Here is a 16,074-nt window from a genome sequence, read left to right as displayed (position 1 = left end):
GGCCTTAAATAACCATCGACGATGTCAAACTTTGCAGTATGAAAAGCTAGAAATTAAAAAAACAGTGAACTAGTCGAGTGACTTTCGGAAAACTGCAAGCTCAGAAAAGCTCAGTTTATATATGAAGCTAGAAAGATCAGTTTTATAAGCTTTTTTAATTTTTAGAGCTTAGAAAATTAAACACATCTTCTAAAAGTCAGTGTTGGCTTTTAAAAAGAAAAACTAAGAGCAACTTTTCAGAAAAGTTCAAAAGCTACAGCTCAAACAAACAGACCCTTACTTCCCTCGACATCCAAAAGGTGTTGTCCTTGTGTCCATGTGTGGTTTATTCGAATCATGGGACCTTGAGGCCGGGCGGGCGAGACCAACAATGGGTGATTAAATCAACAATCGTCGAGCTAATTTAGGCCGTCGGCGTTCCTGCCGGGCATGTCGATCGCCGCCTTGTGCAACGCCGTATTCATGTTGGTCCTGGCCTGGTGTATATGCTGGCCGCCGCCGCGGCCTCCACATCTATCGATGCAACTCATCATATTTGTGTCTATGTAAAATTAAGGGTAAGAGATTGTCAATAACAAAAGCTCGGTACGTGATTCAGGGGGCGGTGGGGGATTTACATGAACATGAGAGCAGCTGATCAAGATGTCTTTCTTGGATTACACGAAAACTTGATTAAGGAATGAATGATTTTTTTAGAATTTTTGAATGATCGCCGCTAATTTACGGAGAGGCTGTAAATTAGACGGATTGCACGATTACACTGTGTTGACGCCCAAAAGTGGCAGGTCTAGGTAGATCTGATCAGATCTATTTAGACCGGTCTTCCAACCGGTCAGACCGGTTTGGGGAAAGTTTCTAAAATACAAATTGGACTTCACCATGGCGTAGATCTCGTCGAGACGATCAAAATGCCCTTGGGAAGATCAGCACCCCGTGTAGACAGGTCAGACCGGCTGACCCCACTGGTCAGACCAGTTGGATCAAAGTGCCCCAAATGAAAATTGAACTTTACCATGGTGTAGATCTCGTCGATACGATCGAAATGCATATATGGAACATCTGATTTGGACTTCAGATGAGAGAGTTATGCCCTTAGGAAGATCAACACCCCGTGTAGACAACCGGCTGACCCCACCGGTCAGACCGGTTGGATCAAAGTGCTCCAAATGAAGATTGAACTCCACCATTGTGTATATCTCATCGAGTAGATCAAGATTCATATATAGAACGTCTGATTTGAAGTTCGGACGAGGGAGATACAACCTTTGCAAGATCTGCACCCTGGCAAACCGGTTAGACCGGTTGCCCAGCCCGGTCTGACCGGTCTGGCTCTGTGTAATCCGAGTAGGAGTTGTAATTTAGCATGATTTGTATTAGGGTTTCGACTCCTGTATGGGGAAGACCTTTCCTTCTTATAAATATAAAGGGATTCGGCTAATTGAGGACATCCAACCCAATCGACAAAAATCAATCTACTATTTTGTATCTTTTCCTTTATTCTTTGCACAAACTTTTCCAATCCCATGTGTTGTTCTTCTTCTATCTCCATGGCATAAAGAGACGCTCTAGGTGGCCTGTCGATTCTAGAGCAACCCTACGTGCGCCTGCCTCGATAGGATCCTTCCCGGGCAAGCGTTCAAAGGTCTACCGTCGGCCTACCCGACAACCGGTCAGATCGGCCTCTGTAACCGGTCAGATCGGCCTGCGCTGAGGTGCTGCAGTGAGCCCCTCCGCGTGCCGCACGGTCATGTGCGTTCATGTGTTGGTCCAAAAAAGCATCAACACATTTTGACGACTCCGCTGGGGAACAAGAATCTGGCCGTCACGGCTGATCCATCAACCCCTAGCAACATGATGTCATGTAAAGAATTTCGTATCAAATATTGGCAGGAATTCGATCTGGCTGCTGAAAAGTTGCTTCTATCATGTTACCATCTAACTAATCAAGGCGTCGTCAAGATAAAGGAGTTGCAGCCGCCGTCCACTATCGACACATTGAAAGAGATGCAATCCTCGGGTACTCTATCTGATGCTCTATCCAACTTTGTGAATTTTTATCTCAAGTCTATGAATGATAAAGAGGATAGTTCAGATTCAATTCATCTTAGTCAAAAATCAGCTATTGAAAAGCCGACTGATGATATTAATGATCCTTACAAAAATTTGCCAACTTGTGATGTTGTTGGTCGAGAAACAAGTCAGCAGTCTCAAGCTGAAGTTGTTGACCCAAAAACCCCTAGCAAGAGCATGGAGATTATATCTAGTGTTTCGACCCTCGGGGGTAACAAAACAAATCTAAAGGTGCCGGTTCTATCGAGACCAGTCTGATCGGTTTGCAAACTGATCGAACCGCTTCTTCTGGAGTTTCGCAAAATAAATTAAAATCAAAGATGGTTAAACCCAAGAAGCCCGAGATGGGAAAACTGTTGAATCCAAAGGCCGTAGCAAGTGTCAAAAGGAAAAGCTGAAGTCACGGAAGCTTCCGGCTAAATCCTCAAAACAAAAGGATATCAAACATGCTAGTCAGCCTAAAAATTCCAAACACTCAAAATCTTCTCCAAGAGAGAAGTTCCATGATTGTAATCGGCATTGGAATAATTTTCCTACGTCAATCTCGTTTAGTTCACATGGATCACCTACCTCTGTACCGTGGGAGGCTTACTTTAATATGCCTTATTCTTATCCATCATGGTATTGTAACTCGTATATGTCGTCGCTTCCTAGATGTTTTTATCCATATTATATTGCACATAGTGAGCCGACAATCAGTGAGTCATCACCCATACATAATGATCATTTTGATCAAAAAAATCAGTTTATACAGAAAATAAGCGTAAGTGATCAAGCAAGTCTATCGTGTCAAAAAGGATGGTAGATTAAATCAAAATTCAGACTTGACATTAGACATAGAAAAGCTAAACATTGAAGAATCATCGGCTAGTCTTGCTGATCAAGTTGTCCCCAATGATAAGCATATTTCAAACAGAATAGCTGAACAACAACTAGATTTGGCTGGGGGGGCAAGATGATCTCAAAGTGACTGGTTCTGAAGGAACCGGTCTAACCGGTGTCCAAACCGGTCTGACCGGTCTTGAAATTTTGGCAGAACTGAAAGTGTCAAGCCAATAAGTAAGGGGATGAAGAAAAAGCCAAGCTTTGCTGAGTTATTGCATAAGTATTAGAAGATGGCCGAGCAAAAGCGAAACAATCGGTTAGAAGATGATCAAAATAGGAATTCTTCGTCACTAAGAGCGAAGAAGCATAAACGGTCATCGCATTGGTCTTCATCATTTATTCCGTCAATTGCATATGCCATGGAATGCATATTCAGGTATACATGATTATAATCCATAGTTTTGGTATAACCCTTAGTTTTCATTTCATAACTATCAATATTATGCTTATGATTTACCAAGGAGCCATAGTTGGTTGTCATGGCCACATCAAGATTTCAGATATGCTTAGATATTTCAGAAGCCGAAATAGAAGTTTCATACATGTTGTACTTGATTTTGTTTCGGCTACATTGGAGTTCATAAAGAATTTAAAAGACCATCATACGATCGATGCATTGTTCATCATCGTCCTTAGGCACTTTTGGACCAGAAGAGTATTTTCTAGCTCGCAAGCTTTGCTAGAAAACAGGGGGGCATGTGTTGACGCCCAAAAGTGGTAGGTCTAGGTAGATCTGGTCAGACCTGTTTAAACCCGTCTCCCAACCGGTCAGATCAGTTTGGGGAAAGTTTCTAAAATGCAAATTGGATTTCACCATGGCATAGATCTCATCGAGATGATCAAAATGCATATATGGAACGTCCGATTTGGATTTCATATGAGAGAGTTATGCCCTCGGGAAGATCAGCACCCCGTGCAGACAGGTCAGACCGGCTGACCCCACCGGTTAGATTGGTTGGATCAAAGTGATCCAAATTAAGATTGGACTCTACCATTGCATAGATCTCGTCGAGTAGATCAAGATTCATATATAGAACGTTCAATTTGGAGTTCGGACGAGGGAGATACGACCTTTGCAAGATCTGCACCCGGGCAAACCAGTTAGACCGGTTGCCTAGGCCGGTCTGACCGGTCTGGCTCTGTGTAATCCGAGTAGGAGTTGTAATTTAGCATGATTTGTATTAAGGTTTCGACTCCTGCATGGGGAAGACCTTCCCTCCTTATAAATATAAAGGGATTCGGCCGATTGAGGACATCCAACCCAATTGACAAAAACCAATCTACTATTTTGTATCTTTTCCTTTATTCTTTGCCCAAACTTTTCCAACCCCATGTGATGTTCTTCTTCTGTCTTCATGGCATACGGAGGTGCTCTAGGTGACCTAACGATCCTAGAGCAACCCTACATGCGCTTGCCCCCGACAGGATCCTTCCCGAGCGAGCATTCAAAGGTCTACCGTCCGCTTACCCGACAACCGGTCAGACCGGTCTCTGTAACCGGTTAGACCGGCCTGCGCCGAGGTGCTGCAGCGAGCCCCTCCTCATGCCGCACGATTGTGTGCGTTCGTGTGTTGGCAAAAAAAACGTCAACACACTGTTTTTGGACTGTAATGGTTAGGGAAAGCAAGTTGCTTTCCATTCTTTTCTTTCGCCTGCGCGGCAGTGTAGAAAGATAAAAGGCAGGCAAGGTTTAACTCCTAATCCTGCTTTCAAACTAGAGAACAAAGTGAACCACCCAGGAAGCACACAACACATAAAAAAATGCCTAGGACCAATTCACCACTGTAAACAAATTAAAACATACACAAAGGCAAATTAGAACATATACAAAGGCAGTTTCACCCATATAAATTCTAAAACCTTCACAAAAACAAGTCTTCGTACCTAATCCTACGGCACAAAAATCCAAAATGAAAGCATTAACCAGCTCCGTCATCAAGTTTGTATGAGATTGTTATAACACCAAGCACAAATAAAGTACCAAACAAAACAATTGATCAGTATAAAATATAAGAGGGCACATTGTTGACTTTGCTCAAGGATCGAACGTGATCGCGGAGCTAGATCGCATCAGCAACATTATTGCTAAGTGCATCAACCTCTTAGAGGCGGCACTATGCCCTAGAAGGTCGGCACAGGGGTCCCCCACGCTCCTTTTTGGCATTAAGAACTCGGCTGCCGTGTTTTCCGAAAAGTTCATGCAGTATTTATCACATAATTAAGAAGACAACTAAGAAAGCTCATCATTGTTCATGAGTACACAAGTTCATCGAGGGTAACTTGCTGATAATAGTATTTCCTCTTCCGTGGTGTATTGTTTGCTTGACTCGTTAGTTGCCGGTTGCACTGACATGTATTGAACCTGATCTTCATCCTTATCATTTCTCCCTGGTGTTGTAATAGATGGAACAAGTTTTTTCTTTACTACCAGGTTCTCAAGTTCCATCTCCACTTCCCTCATTGTAGGCCGGTCTTCTCCTCTTAATTTAGTACATTTCGCTGCAAGTGTGGCCACTTCTTGGAGGTCTCCATCTTCCTCCTTCATGACTTGAGGATCTATTATATCAAATAGGTTGCTTGTTGCAAGCATCTTCTCAAAATGTGAAACAAGATTGTCACCATCATTGGATCTATAGATGGATGGTTTCTTTCTAGTAAGCAATTCTACGAGAAGAACACCAAAACTAAAGACATCACTTTTGTCCGTTAGTCGACCTGTGTAATGATACATAGGGTCTAAGTATCCCAGTGTTCCTTGAACAACAGTAGTTACTCCTGTTTGATCAATTGGAATGTACCTTGAAGCTCCAAAGTCTGATACTTTTGATGTTAAACTATCATCAAGAAGTATATTCGATGACTTAATATCTCTATGAAATATCGGCATAGAAGCAGCTGAATGTAGATAGGACAAAGCTCTAGCAACTTCAAGTGCAATCCTTATTCTATCAACCCATAACAGTGAGATTGATCCATCAACATGAAGATGATTATAAAGGGTTCCATTTGAAATGAACTCATAAACTAGCAAGGGGACTTCTGTCTCAAGGCAACATCCTAAGAGCTTCACCACATTTCTATGGTTCACTTGAGAAAGAACAGCGACTTCATTAATGAATTCATCAATTTCTCTTTGTACTACTATTTTTGATTTCTTGATTGCCACAACATGTAGATCTAGAATTCCTTTAAACACATCTCCATGCCCTCCACCACCAACCACTCGAGCTCTATCAAAATTGTTTGTGGCCTTCTCTAGCTCCCTTAATGTAATTATCATTCTTTCACCAATGTCTGAGTTGTGTGATATTAATTGCTGAAATAGTAATCCACGATTTTGAATGAAAAACTTTTGTTTCATCTTCTTGACCTTCTGTAGTTTTATTTTACGCATTATGAAGGGTCCACCAAGACAAAGTGCTAGAAGCAAAAGACTTGTACCAACAACCGGCACTATCCAAATTGGCATATGATCTTTCACGCAAACACCAATCTTCATGCTTTTCCCTCGTGGGCATGAACAAGTGAAACTACCCAGTGTATTTTTGCAAATTCCAGCACATGGGTACGTAACATTGTCTAGGCACTCATCGATATCTGAAATTGCACAAAATGCTAGGTTAATCTTATTTTACTTTTGAAGAATCGCTGCTTGGCTAAAAACTTGAAATGTGTCCTTTGACCACTGTGTCTGCATGAGCAGGAAAAATTGAAGGAAAATAATGGACATGAAGATGAACCTGTGCATCCGTTGACGATGTAAGGGTTGCCTTCATATCCAATGGAGCACTTACAGGCGTAGCCCGCATCATTCGTAATACAATGGCTATGGTTGCTAACACACGCATAGGGTGTGTTCTTATCGACTATTGCTTCTTGACATGTATTCCTTGTAATCGCCCATTCCATCACAATTGTTTTTTCTGAGCCCACTGTTGCGTTATAGAACGCTGTCGAGGAGAGATAGGTGGTGCTGAAGTTGAAGGCTTCATTTGCGATCACACCAATGTAATTACAAGGGGTTGCCCTCCATTTCCTGTCGGTGGTGTTGTATAACGGGTTGAAATAGCCTTGATGATTCCGGACTCCCCTTGGGAGATTCATTTGGCAGCACCCAGCACCGGAACACGAGCCGTTCTTGGGGCTTATACCGTTGCATGTCGACATGCATCCGATTATGTACTGCAAGTGTTGCACGGCGACTCAGGATTTCATATACCAGCCAGCTGCTAGTTGATATCGTTTAGAGAACTATGGAGTATCAAGATTACTTACATCGTTGCTTCGCATGTAGGCAAGATTGTTGCACCCGATGACGGTGACTTTGTTATCGTCTGCCGATAGCACGTAGGGCGTGCCGGTAAGGTTCAGCGACTTCTCGTTGGATATCTCCACCTGCTTGGTGGATCGGTTGTAGCACTGGCGCGAGATCAAAGTCTTGACCCAGGCCTTGTTAGCCTGCACAGAGATCTTGATCACCTCCATGTTGCTGTGAAACAGCGTGGTAGTGCCGCCTGCAGTCGAGCAGTTGAGATGAAAGCCGCTGTTGATTGCGCACTCCTCGTCCAAGCCGAACGGGTACGGGACCTCGACGTTGCCACACCTCGTTGCACAGCTGGGGCTCCGTTGCGCCGCGACGACGTCGGCGGCGGCGAGCACCGCCCACACGGCGGCCACCGCAACGCAGAGGAGAACAATCCGTGAGAACTCCATGGTACAGATCGAGGTTGCTGCTCACAATTAATTGCTGGTTGCTGACGGTGGTTGTAGGCATATATAGCAGGAGTGACCTGATCAGTTAACTGTGGTTTGTGAACGCATGCGATACTCAAGCATGGACTGACCCGTTCTTTTTCGACCGCGAACTCCGTTCCTTGATCGGGTCACAGTTGGTGCGTTAGAAGGACGCGCGAGGATCGATCCGTATGCGTGCCCTATAGCTCTCGGAGACTTTATAGTATTCCTTTTCCATTTTGCTACTTGGAACTATGGAAATCCACGTGGATCTAATGTTGGCACCACATCAACATCTCTCCTTTTTCATTATTCTCGCACCTCCTATATTTCAAGTATTTGGAATTTTTATTGTTTCAAGCAACATGCATATTCAGTGCGGATGTTGTTTCAATCAACATATAATTAAGACTTACTCCTTTGTTGATTGTTGAGCTAGGGAAACATGCATATATTATGTTGATTGTTGAGTTTGTTGGGACAACTTTAGCTTCATCAAATTCAAAGTTGTACCAACTCTAGGTCGCACAATTTGTATGGATTGTTTCCTTGCTAGAGATGACAAGGCAGTAAACGTGATCATTTAGTTTTTTTTTATCATAAGGGGGTCATCTAGAGGTAGTAAAATGTCTGAACGATACGATGGTGCTGACAGTGACAGCTGACCAGCTAGTAAGAACAACTGGAATTGAAGTCCTTTTTGTAGGCAGTAAGAGTTGGAAATCTTCTCACGCAAACAAATCTAACCTGGCCTCGGATTGGTGCAGCGAGAAGGCGGTGTTTGAAAAAAGATGATGTTGTTGGAGGTATGCCCTAGAGGCAATCATAGAGATGATGATATTCCATTTGTATCCATGATTTGTATATTGTGTTCATTGAATATCCATTAAAGGCTACTTGAATTGATTTGCAATTATGTGAATTGTATGTGAAACTCTTTACTTGTATGGTTATTCTAAAGTTGTCTCTAGTCGGAGTTCATGTGAGGACACACATGAATATTAGACTAGCACATGTATTAGTTGATGACTATGCTTCACAAAGTCATGGACATGGAGATGTTGAACTAATAATGTGGACACATGTGGAGACATGTGTTAGGACTGACCCAACACGAGAAGTAGTTCTCTCTTTAAACAACATATACGCTTTGTCCTTAGACCTGAGATTGTCGCATGTATTCTAGATGTGGATCGACCTACTTAGGGGCTATCAAACGCTACGCCGTAACAGGGTAGTTATAAAGGTAGTTTTCGGGTTTGTCAAGAAGCATGCTATGAGACATGGTCAATCAAGATGGGATTTGCCCCTCTCTGATTGAGAGTGATATCTCTGGGCCCCTCGAGTGATCGGATCCGAAAATGCATGGCCATGCTACGTACGGTTAAGAGTTAACCTACAAAGGGATTCCGAATCACAGGATCGAGAAAGAGCGGTCGGCTTGAAGCTAGACCAAATATCGTGAGGCAAAGGGAATAGCATGTATATTATGTTGTGATGGTTCGTCTGATATGATCTTCGTATGCGTATAGGAGTTGGCACGTCTTGCTAGAGGCCGCTACCGACTATTGGGCCGAGTAGGAGTACTCGGGCCATGTCTATACGTATCCGAACCCATAGGGTCACACACTTAAGGGGCTGGAAGCCCAATTCGGATCTGATCCGAGTTGGATTAGGTTTAGGAGTACTAATGGGCCTCGGATCCAGAGGCCCATCAGGAACCTCTATAAATAGAGGGGTGGGGACGCCCTAGGGTTCACACCTTTTGGCTGAACACACTTGCCGCGCCTCCCACGCCCTCGCCTGTTGCAACTCGCGGATCTAGCAATCCGGCTTGCGACGCTTCCTCCCTGCACGTGTGGATACCTTGGAGGTGTTGCGCCTGCAGCACTTGGACGAGCCGCCGACAAGCCGCCGACGAGCCACGACGAGCCGACGACGAGCCGCGGTACCGGAGGCGATCTTGCTGTGCACGTGGACGAGCTGCTGAGGAGCTGCTGCACGTGATCGACTACGTACGACTACGTGATCGTCTTCACTGCACCGACGCATATCTACATCTTCCGCACCAGTAGTGCGTCGAGTGGTAATCCCGTGATCCTTATACGGCAGTTCTTCCTGGTTATACGCGGTAGAAAATTTTGATTTGCGCTAGTGTAGCCTACCTCGTATCCCAACAGTGGTATCAGAGCCGTAGCTGCTTAGTTTTGGATTCGGGATGTGTGCATATGGAGATATGCGGGTTCTCTGTTTGATCTATCTCCTGATTTTGTGCCCTTGCTGCAATGGTAGTGTAACGACATACTCCTACCGGTCGGTTTCCGCCATCGGAGTTAAGTGATACACGTAAACCCAGTTGCAGTGAGGGAAGATCAATATGATTGGTCAAATCGAGATCCAGGGTCATACGCCAGGCGCATTAGATGTGCAATAGTAGATAGGATCTACTGCCGGGGTCGGGATTTTGCCGTATGCGTATGCTTCGGTAAATCAGCCGTAACTTTTCGGTACGATCTCGGATCGAGGCGATTTCTATACGAAAATTGATCTACAGAAAAAGTTACACATGAATTTCAACTGCTTTGCCGTTTTCGGCGAAATTAGATTTGCCAAATTCGGCTTGGAAGATGGAGTTTCGGGCCTCCGAAGTTTGGAACGTTAGGACGCCTAACTCTATTTTGCAGGATGTATGCATGTATCTTGTGATCAGTATGGCCCCTTGTGTATGTGATGCATGTGTGTAACTAATTCGTGACCTGCGTGTCGCGCGTACGGCAACACGGCAGGAGCCATATGTGTTGTCACTTTATTGTAATTAATGGTCTGCGTACCAATCTGTGATGATCCAAGCAACTATGTAATCTTCATTACTAGATTCTTTACTAGCTATTAGGCGTAATAGCATGCTCTAGTTCTTGGAGGACTCATCACCAGGAGGATGGCGCACATGGAACATGGAGATGAAGATCACCATGGTGAACAGGTTCTATGGAGATGGAGATCACCATAAGAAAAAAACGGGCCATACTGTGTCACAACTGTGTGAATGCTATTCTGTTTATGTTTTACTTTCTGCATGCTGTGATGTTAGAAGTAGAACTATCCCTCACAAAGTTTAAGTTAGTATGCCCTCCCAACTAAAACTTGCACCGTCCCATGTCTTGTACAATTAGTGGTGGGTCTATGAAATTAGGGTGCCACTAGTTTTCCTTGACTAGACGGGTTTGTGTCGGACACTTACACGCATAAGGGTTGGTTTGCTTAACGAGGTCATCTTAACGGTTAAGGACCTTGGGGCATAAAGGTTGGGCGCCGAGACATAGAGATGTCACCCAACAACAGGAGTCATATGTGATATGATTAGCAAAAGTTGCTTACCGATCTACCTCGTTTGCTAGCGGTGATGCTAAAGCTCACTAGTGGACTTGTTAGTTGTGGATCCTGAATCACTAAGTTTCAATAGAGGGATATTGATTTTAGTGGGAGTAGATTCTGTTAAAATAGTTTAATGTAATTTGCTCTATCATGGATACGTTTGTCTTAGTGTATTTTGCATTACTTTTGTTGTAGATTAAATGGCACCTAGCAACACCACCACATCGTTTGCTTTGCGTTCGGTCCTTGAGAAGGACAAGTTGAATGGAACAAACTACTCGGATTGGATCCGTAACCTGAGAATTGTTCTCAGGGCTGAGAAAAAGGAAGATGTTCTAGACAACCCACTACCAGAAGAACCTGCTGAGGATGCACCCGCTGCTGCTAAGAATGCTTACAAGAAAGCATGTGATGCTAACCTCGAAGTAAGCTGCCTTATGCTTGCTTGCATGGAACCCGAGCTGCAGATGCAGTTCGAAACAAACCATGAGGCGCACGATATGATCGTGGCGCTTAGAGACATGTTTCAAACACAGGCCAGGACTGAAAGGTTCAATGTGTCTAAAGGCCTTTGTTGAGAGCAAGCTAGCAGAAGGCGCAGCAGTAGGACCACACGTAATCAAGATGGTTGGTTACACTCAACGGTTGGAGAAGCTAGGCTTCCCACTGGGCCAAGAGTTGGCCACTGATTTCATTCTTTCGTCTCTTCCTCCTAGCTATGGGAACTTCATCTCGAACTACCATATGCATGGGACGGAGAAGGGTCTGAATGAGCTGTGTGGTATGCTCAAGACAGCAGAGGCTGACATTAAGAAAAGCGCTAGTACCAGCCATGTGATGGCGATACAGAACAAGCCCAGCTTTAAGAAGAAGGGCAATTCTTGGAAGAAGAAGGGCAAGGCTGGAACGTCCAAGCCAAACCCACCGCCCAAGGTTAAAGCTGGACCTGGACCTGCTCCAGACAAAGAGTGCTTTTACTGTCATGAACTTGGTCACTGGAAGAGAAACTGCAAGCAGTACCTAGCTTCGTTGAAGAACGGCAGAAGTAAGAGTACTTCTACCTCAGGTACGTTTGTTGTTTATGTTATAGACAACATATTTCTCGCTGATACAGTTATTAATTCTTGGGTATTTGATACCGGATCGGTTGCTCATATTTGCAATTCGATGCAGGGAATGATAAGAAGTAGAAGCGTGGAAAGAGGAGAAGTTGATTTCCGCGTGGGCAATAATGCAAGAGTTGCTGCTTTGACCGTCGGGACGATGCAACTCCACCTCTCGTCAGGATTTATTATGGAGTTGAATAATTGTTATTTTGTTCCTAGTTTAAGTCGAAACATTTTATCTCCTTCATTTTTGATGAAGGATGGTTATTCATTTGCGAGTGAAAACAATGGTTGTGTGATCTCTAAGAATAATATGTTTATGGCTTTTGCACCCATTGTGAATGGATTGTTTGTTTTAAATCTTGATGGTTCACCTGTCTGTAATGTAAGTGCTAAAAGGCCTCGGCCTAATGATTTGAGTCCTACCTACTTGTGGCATTGTCGTTTGGGTCATATAAGTGAAAAGCGCATGAAGAAGCTCCATTCTGATGGACTTCTAACTTCGTTTGATTTTGAATCATACGAGACATGTGAGGCTTGCTTGCTAGGCAAGATGACCAAGACGCCTTTCACAGGATTTCCTGAGAGAGCAGTAGACTTGTTGGAACTCGTACATAGTGATGTATGCGGACCAATGAGCACGACGGCTAGAGGAGGATTCCAATACTTCATAACTTTCACTGATGATTTTAGTAGATATGGCTATGTCTACTTGATGAGGCACAAGTCTGAAACCTTTGAAAAGTTCAAGGAATTTCAGAATGAAGTTGAAAATCAGCGTGGCAAGAAAATTAAGGCCTTACGATCTGATCGTGGAGGCGAGTATTTGAGCCACGAGTTTAGCAATCATCTAAAGAGTTGCGGAATTGTTCCACAACTTACGCCGCCTGGAACACCTCAGAGAAACGGTGTGTCCGAGCGACGTAATCGAACTTTGTTAGACATGGTTCGATCAATGATGAGCCAGTCGGACCTACTGTTGTCATTTTGGGGATACGCTCTAGAAACAGCAGCTTTCACACTTAATAGGGTACCATCTAAATCCGTAGTTAAGACACCATATGAGATATGGACTGGAAAGGTTCCTAGTTTGTCTTTTCTAAAAATTTGGGGATGTGAAGTGTTTGTCAAGCGACTTCAGTCGGACAAGATCACACCCAAGTCGGATAAGTGCATTTTCGTGGGATATCCAAAGGAAACTTTGGGATATTATTTCTACAACCGATCAGAAGGCAAAGTGTTTGTCGCTCGGAACGGGGTTTTCCTAGAGAAAGAGTTTCTCAAAGGAGAAAAGAGTGGAAAGTCAGTGCATCTTGAAGAAGTTCAAGATGAGCCAATCGGGCAAGAATCAATGAGTGATGCTAACGTAGCAGAACAAGTTGAGATACCCATGGCAAGAGAAGCACCGCCACAACCACGAAGGTCAGCAAGGCTCCGCGAAATGCGGGAAATATTATTGTTGGACAATGATGAGCCTGCGACATATGCAGAAGCAATGATGGACCCAGACTCCGAAAAATGGCAGAGTGCCATGCAATCCGAAATAGAGTCCATGGGAGACAATCAAGTTTGGACTTGGTTGACCCGCCTGATGGTGTTAAAGCCATAGAGTGCAAGTGGATCTATAAGAAGAAAAAGGACATGGATGGAAATGTTCACATCTATAAAGCACGACTTGTCGCAAAAGGTTTTCGACAAGTTCAAGGAGTTGACTACGACGAGACCTTCTCGCCCGTAGTGATGCTTAAGTCCATTCGGATTATTCTAGCTATAGCTGCACATTTCGATTATGAGATATGGCAGATGGATGTCAAGACAGCTTTCCTGAATGGAAACCTAGCTGAGGACGTGTATATGATACAGCCCGAGGGTTTTGTCGATCCGAAAAATGCTGGAAAGGTATGCAAGCTTCAGAGATCCATCTATGAATTGAAGCAAGCATCTAGGAGTTGGAACATTCGTTTTCATGAAGTGGTCAAAGGGTTTGACTTCACCAAGAACGAAGAAGAGTCTTGTGTTTACAAGAAGGTTAGTGGGAGCTCTGTAGTATTTCTAATCTTATATGTGGATGACATATTACTGATTGGAAATAACATTCCTATGCTTGAGTCCGTAAAGACTTCACTGAAAAATAGTTTTTCGATGAAGGACTTAGGGGAAGCGGCATATATTCTGGGTATTAAGATCTATAGAGATAGATCGAGAAGGCTTATAGGTTTAAGCCAAGATACTTACATTGACAAAGTGTTGAAGCGGTTCAGCATGGAAGAGGCAAAGAAAGGGTTCTTGCCTATGTCACATGGCATACATCTCAGCAAGACTCAGTGTCCTTCGACTGCTGATGAGCGGGATCGCATGAGTAGAGTACCATATGCCTCGGCTATTGGATCTATCATGTATGCAATGATAAGTACTCGCCCAGATGTTTCATATGCGCTAAGTATGACAAGCAGACACCAATCTGATCCAGGTGAGAGTCACTGGACAGCGGTGAAAAACATTCTTAAGTACTTGAGAAGGACTAAAGATATGTTCCTCGTCTATGGAGGTCAGGAGGAGCTCGTTGTAACAGGTTACACCGATGCTAGTTTCCAAACCGACAGAGATGATTCAAAGTCACAATCAGGATTTGTGTTTACGTTGAATGGTGGTGCTGTTAGTTGGAAGAGTTCCAAGCAGGAGACGGTGGCCGATTCTACGACAGAAGCCGAGTACATCGCGGCTTCGGAAGCCGCGAAGGAAGGTGTTTGGAATACAATGGCTATGGTTGCTAACACACGCATAGGGTGTGTTCTTATCGACTATTGCTTCTTGACATGTATTCCTTGTAATCGCCCATTCCATCACAATTGTTTTTTCTGAGCCCACTGTTGCGTTATAGAACGCTGTCGAGGAGAGATAGGTGGTGCTGAAGTTGAAGGCTTCATTTGCGATCACACCAATGTAATTACAAGGGGTTGCCCTCCATTTCCTGTCGGTGGTGTTGTATAACGGGTTGAAATAGCCTTGATGATTCCGGACTCCCCTTGGGAGATTCATTTGGCAGCACCCAGCACCGGAACACGAGCCGTTCTTGGGGCTTATACCGTTGCATGTCGACATGCATCCGATTATGTACTGCAAGTGTTGCACGGCGACTCAGGATTTCATATACCAGCCAGCTGCTAGTTGATATCGTTTAGAGAACTATGGAGTATCAAGATTACTTACATCGTTGCTTCGCATGTAGGCAAGATTGTTGCACCCGATGACGGTGACTTTGTTATCGTCTGCCGATAGCACGTAGGGCGTGCCGGTAAGGTTCAGCGACTTCTCGTTGGATATCTCCACCTGCTTGGTGGATCGGTTGTAGCACTGGCGCGAGATCAAAGTCTTGACCCAGGCCTTGTTAGCCTGCACAGAGATCTTGATCACCTCCATGTTGCTGTGAAACAGCGTGGTAGTGCCGCCTGCAGTCGAGCAGTTGAGATGAAAGCCGCTGTTGATTGCGCACTCCTCGTCCAAGCCGAACGGGTACGGGACCTCGACGTTGCCACACCTCGTTGCACAGCTGGGGCTCCGTTGCGCCGCGACGACGTCGGCGGCGGCGAGCACCGCCCACACGGCGGCCACCGCAACGCAGAGGAGAACAATCCGTGAGAACTCCATGGTACAGATCGAGGTTGCTGCTCACAATTAATTGCTGGTTGCTGACGGTGGTTGTAGGCATATATAGCAGGAGTGACCTGATCAGTTAACTGTGGTTTGTGAACGCATGCGATACTCAAGCATGGACTGACCCGTTCTTTTTCGACCGCGAACTCCGTTCCTTGATCGGGTCACAGTTGGTGCGTTAGAAGGACGCGCGAGGATCGATCCGTATGCGTGCCCTATAGCTCTCGGAGACTTTATAGTATTCCTTTTC

The 16,074-nt window shown here is 44.5% G+C and overlaps 1 protein-coding gene across 1 annotated transcript; it reads right to left on the bottom strand.

Moving 5' to 3' along the window:
- Positions 1 to 5,221: 5,221 nt before the first annotated feature.
- On the bottom strand, positions 5,222 to 6,394 carry LOC117859592 (wall-associated receptor kinase 3). Its single transcript, XM_034742732.2, has one exon. It carries the CDS (start codon positions 6,347 to 6,349, stop codon positions 5,222 to 5,224), a length of 1,128 nt encoding a protein of 375 aa, XP_034598623.1. The 5' UTR covers positions 6,350 to 6,394.
- Positions 6,395 to 16,074: the final 9,680 nt, after the last annotated feature.

Source organism: Setaria viridis, chromosome 6, assembly GCF_005286985.2.
Source record: "Setaria viridis chromosome 6, Setaria_viridis_v4.0, whole genome shotgun sequence".
Lineage (NCBI taxonomy): Eukaryota > Viridiplantae > Streptophyta > Magnoliopsida > Poales > Poaceae > Setaria > Setaria viridis.
This window is presented reverse-complemented; position numbering and strand designations above follow the sequence as displayed.

What these genes read in the sequence shown, in the direction of transcription:
- LOC117859592 (XM_034742732.2), bottom strand. Translation starts at nt 6,349, where the DNA reads ATGCGTAAAATAAAACTACAGAAGGTCAAGAAGATGAAACAAAAGTTT.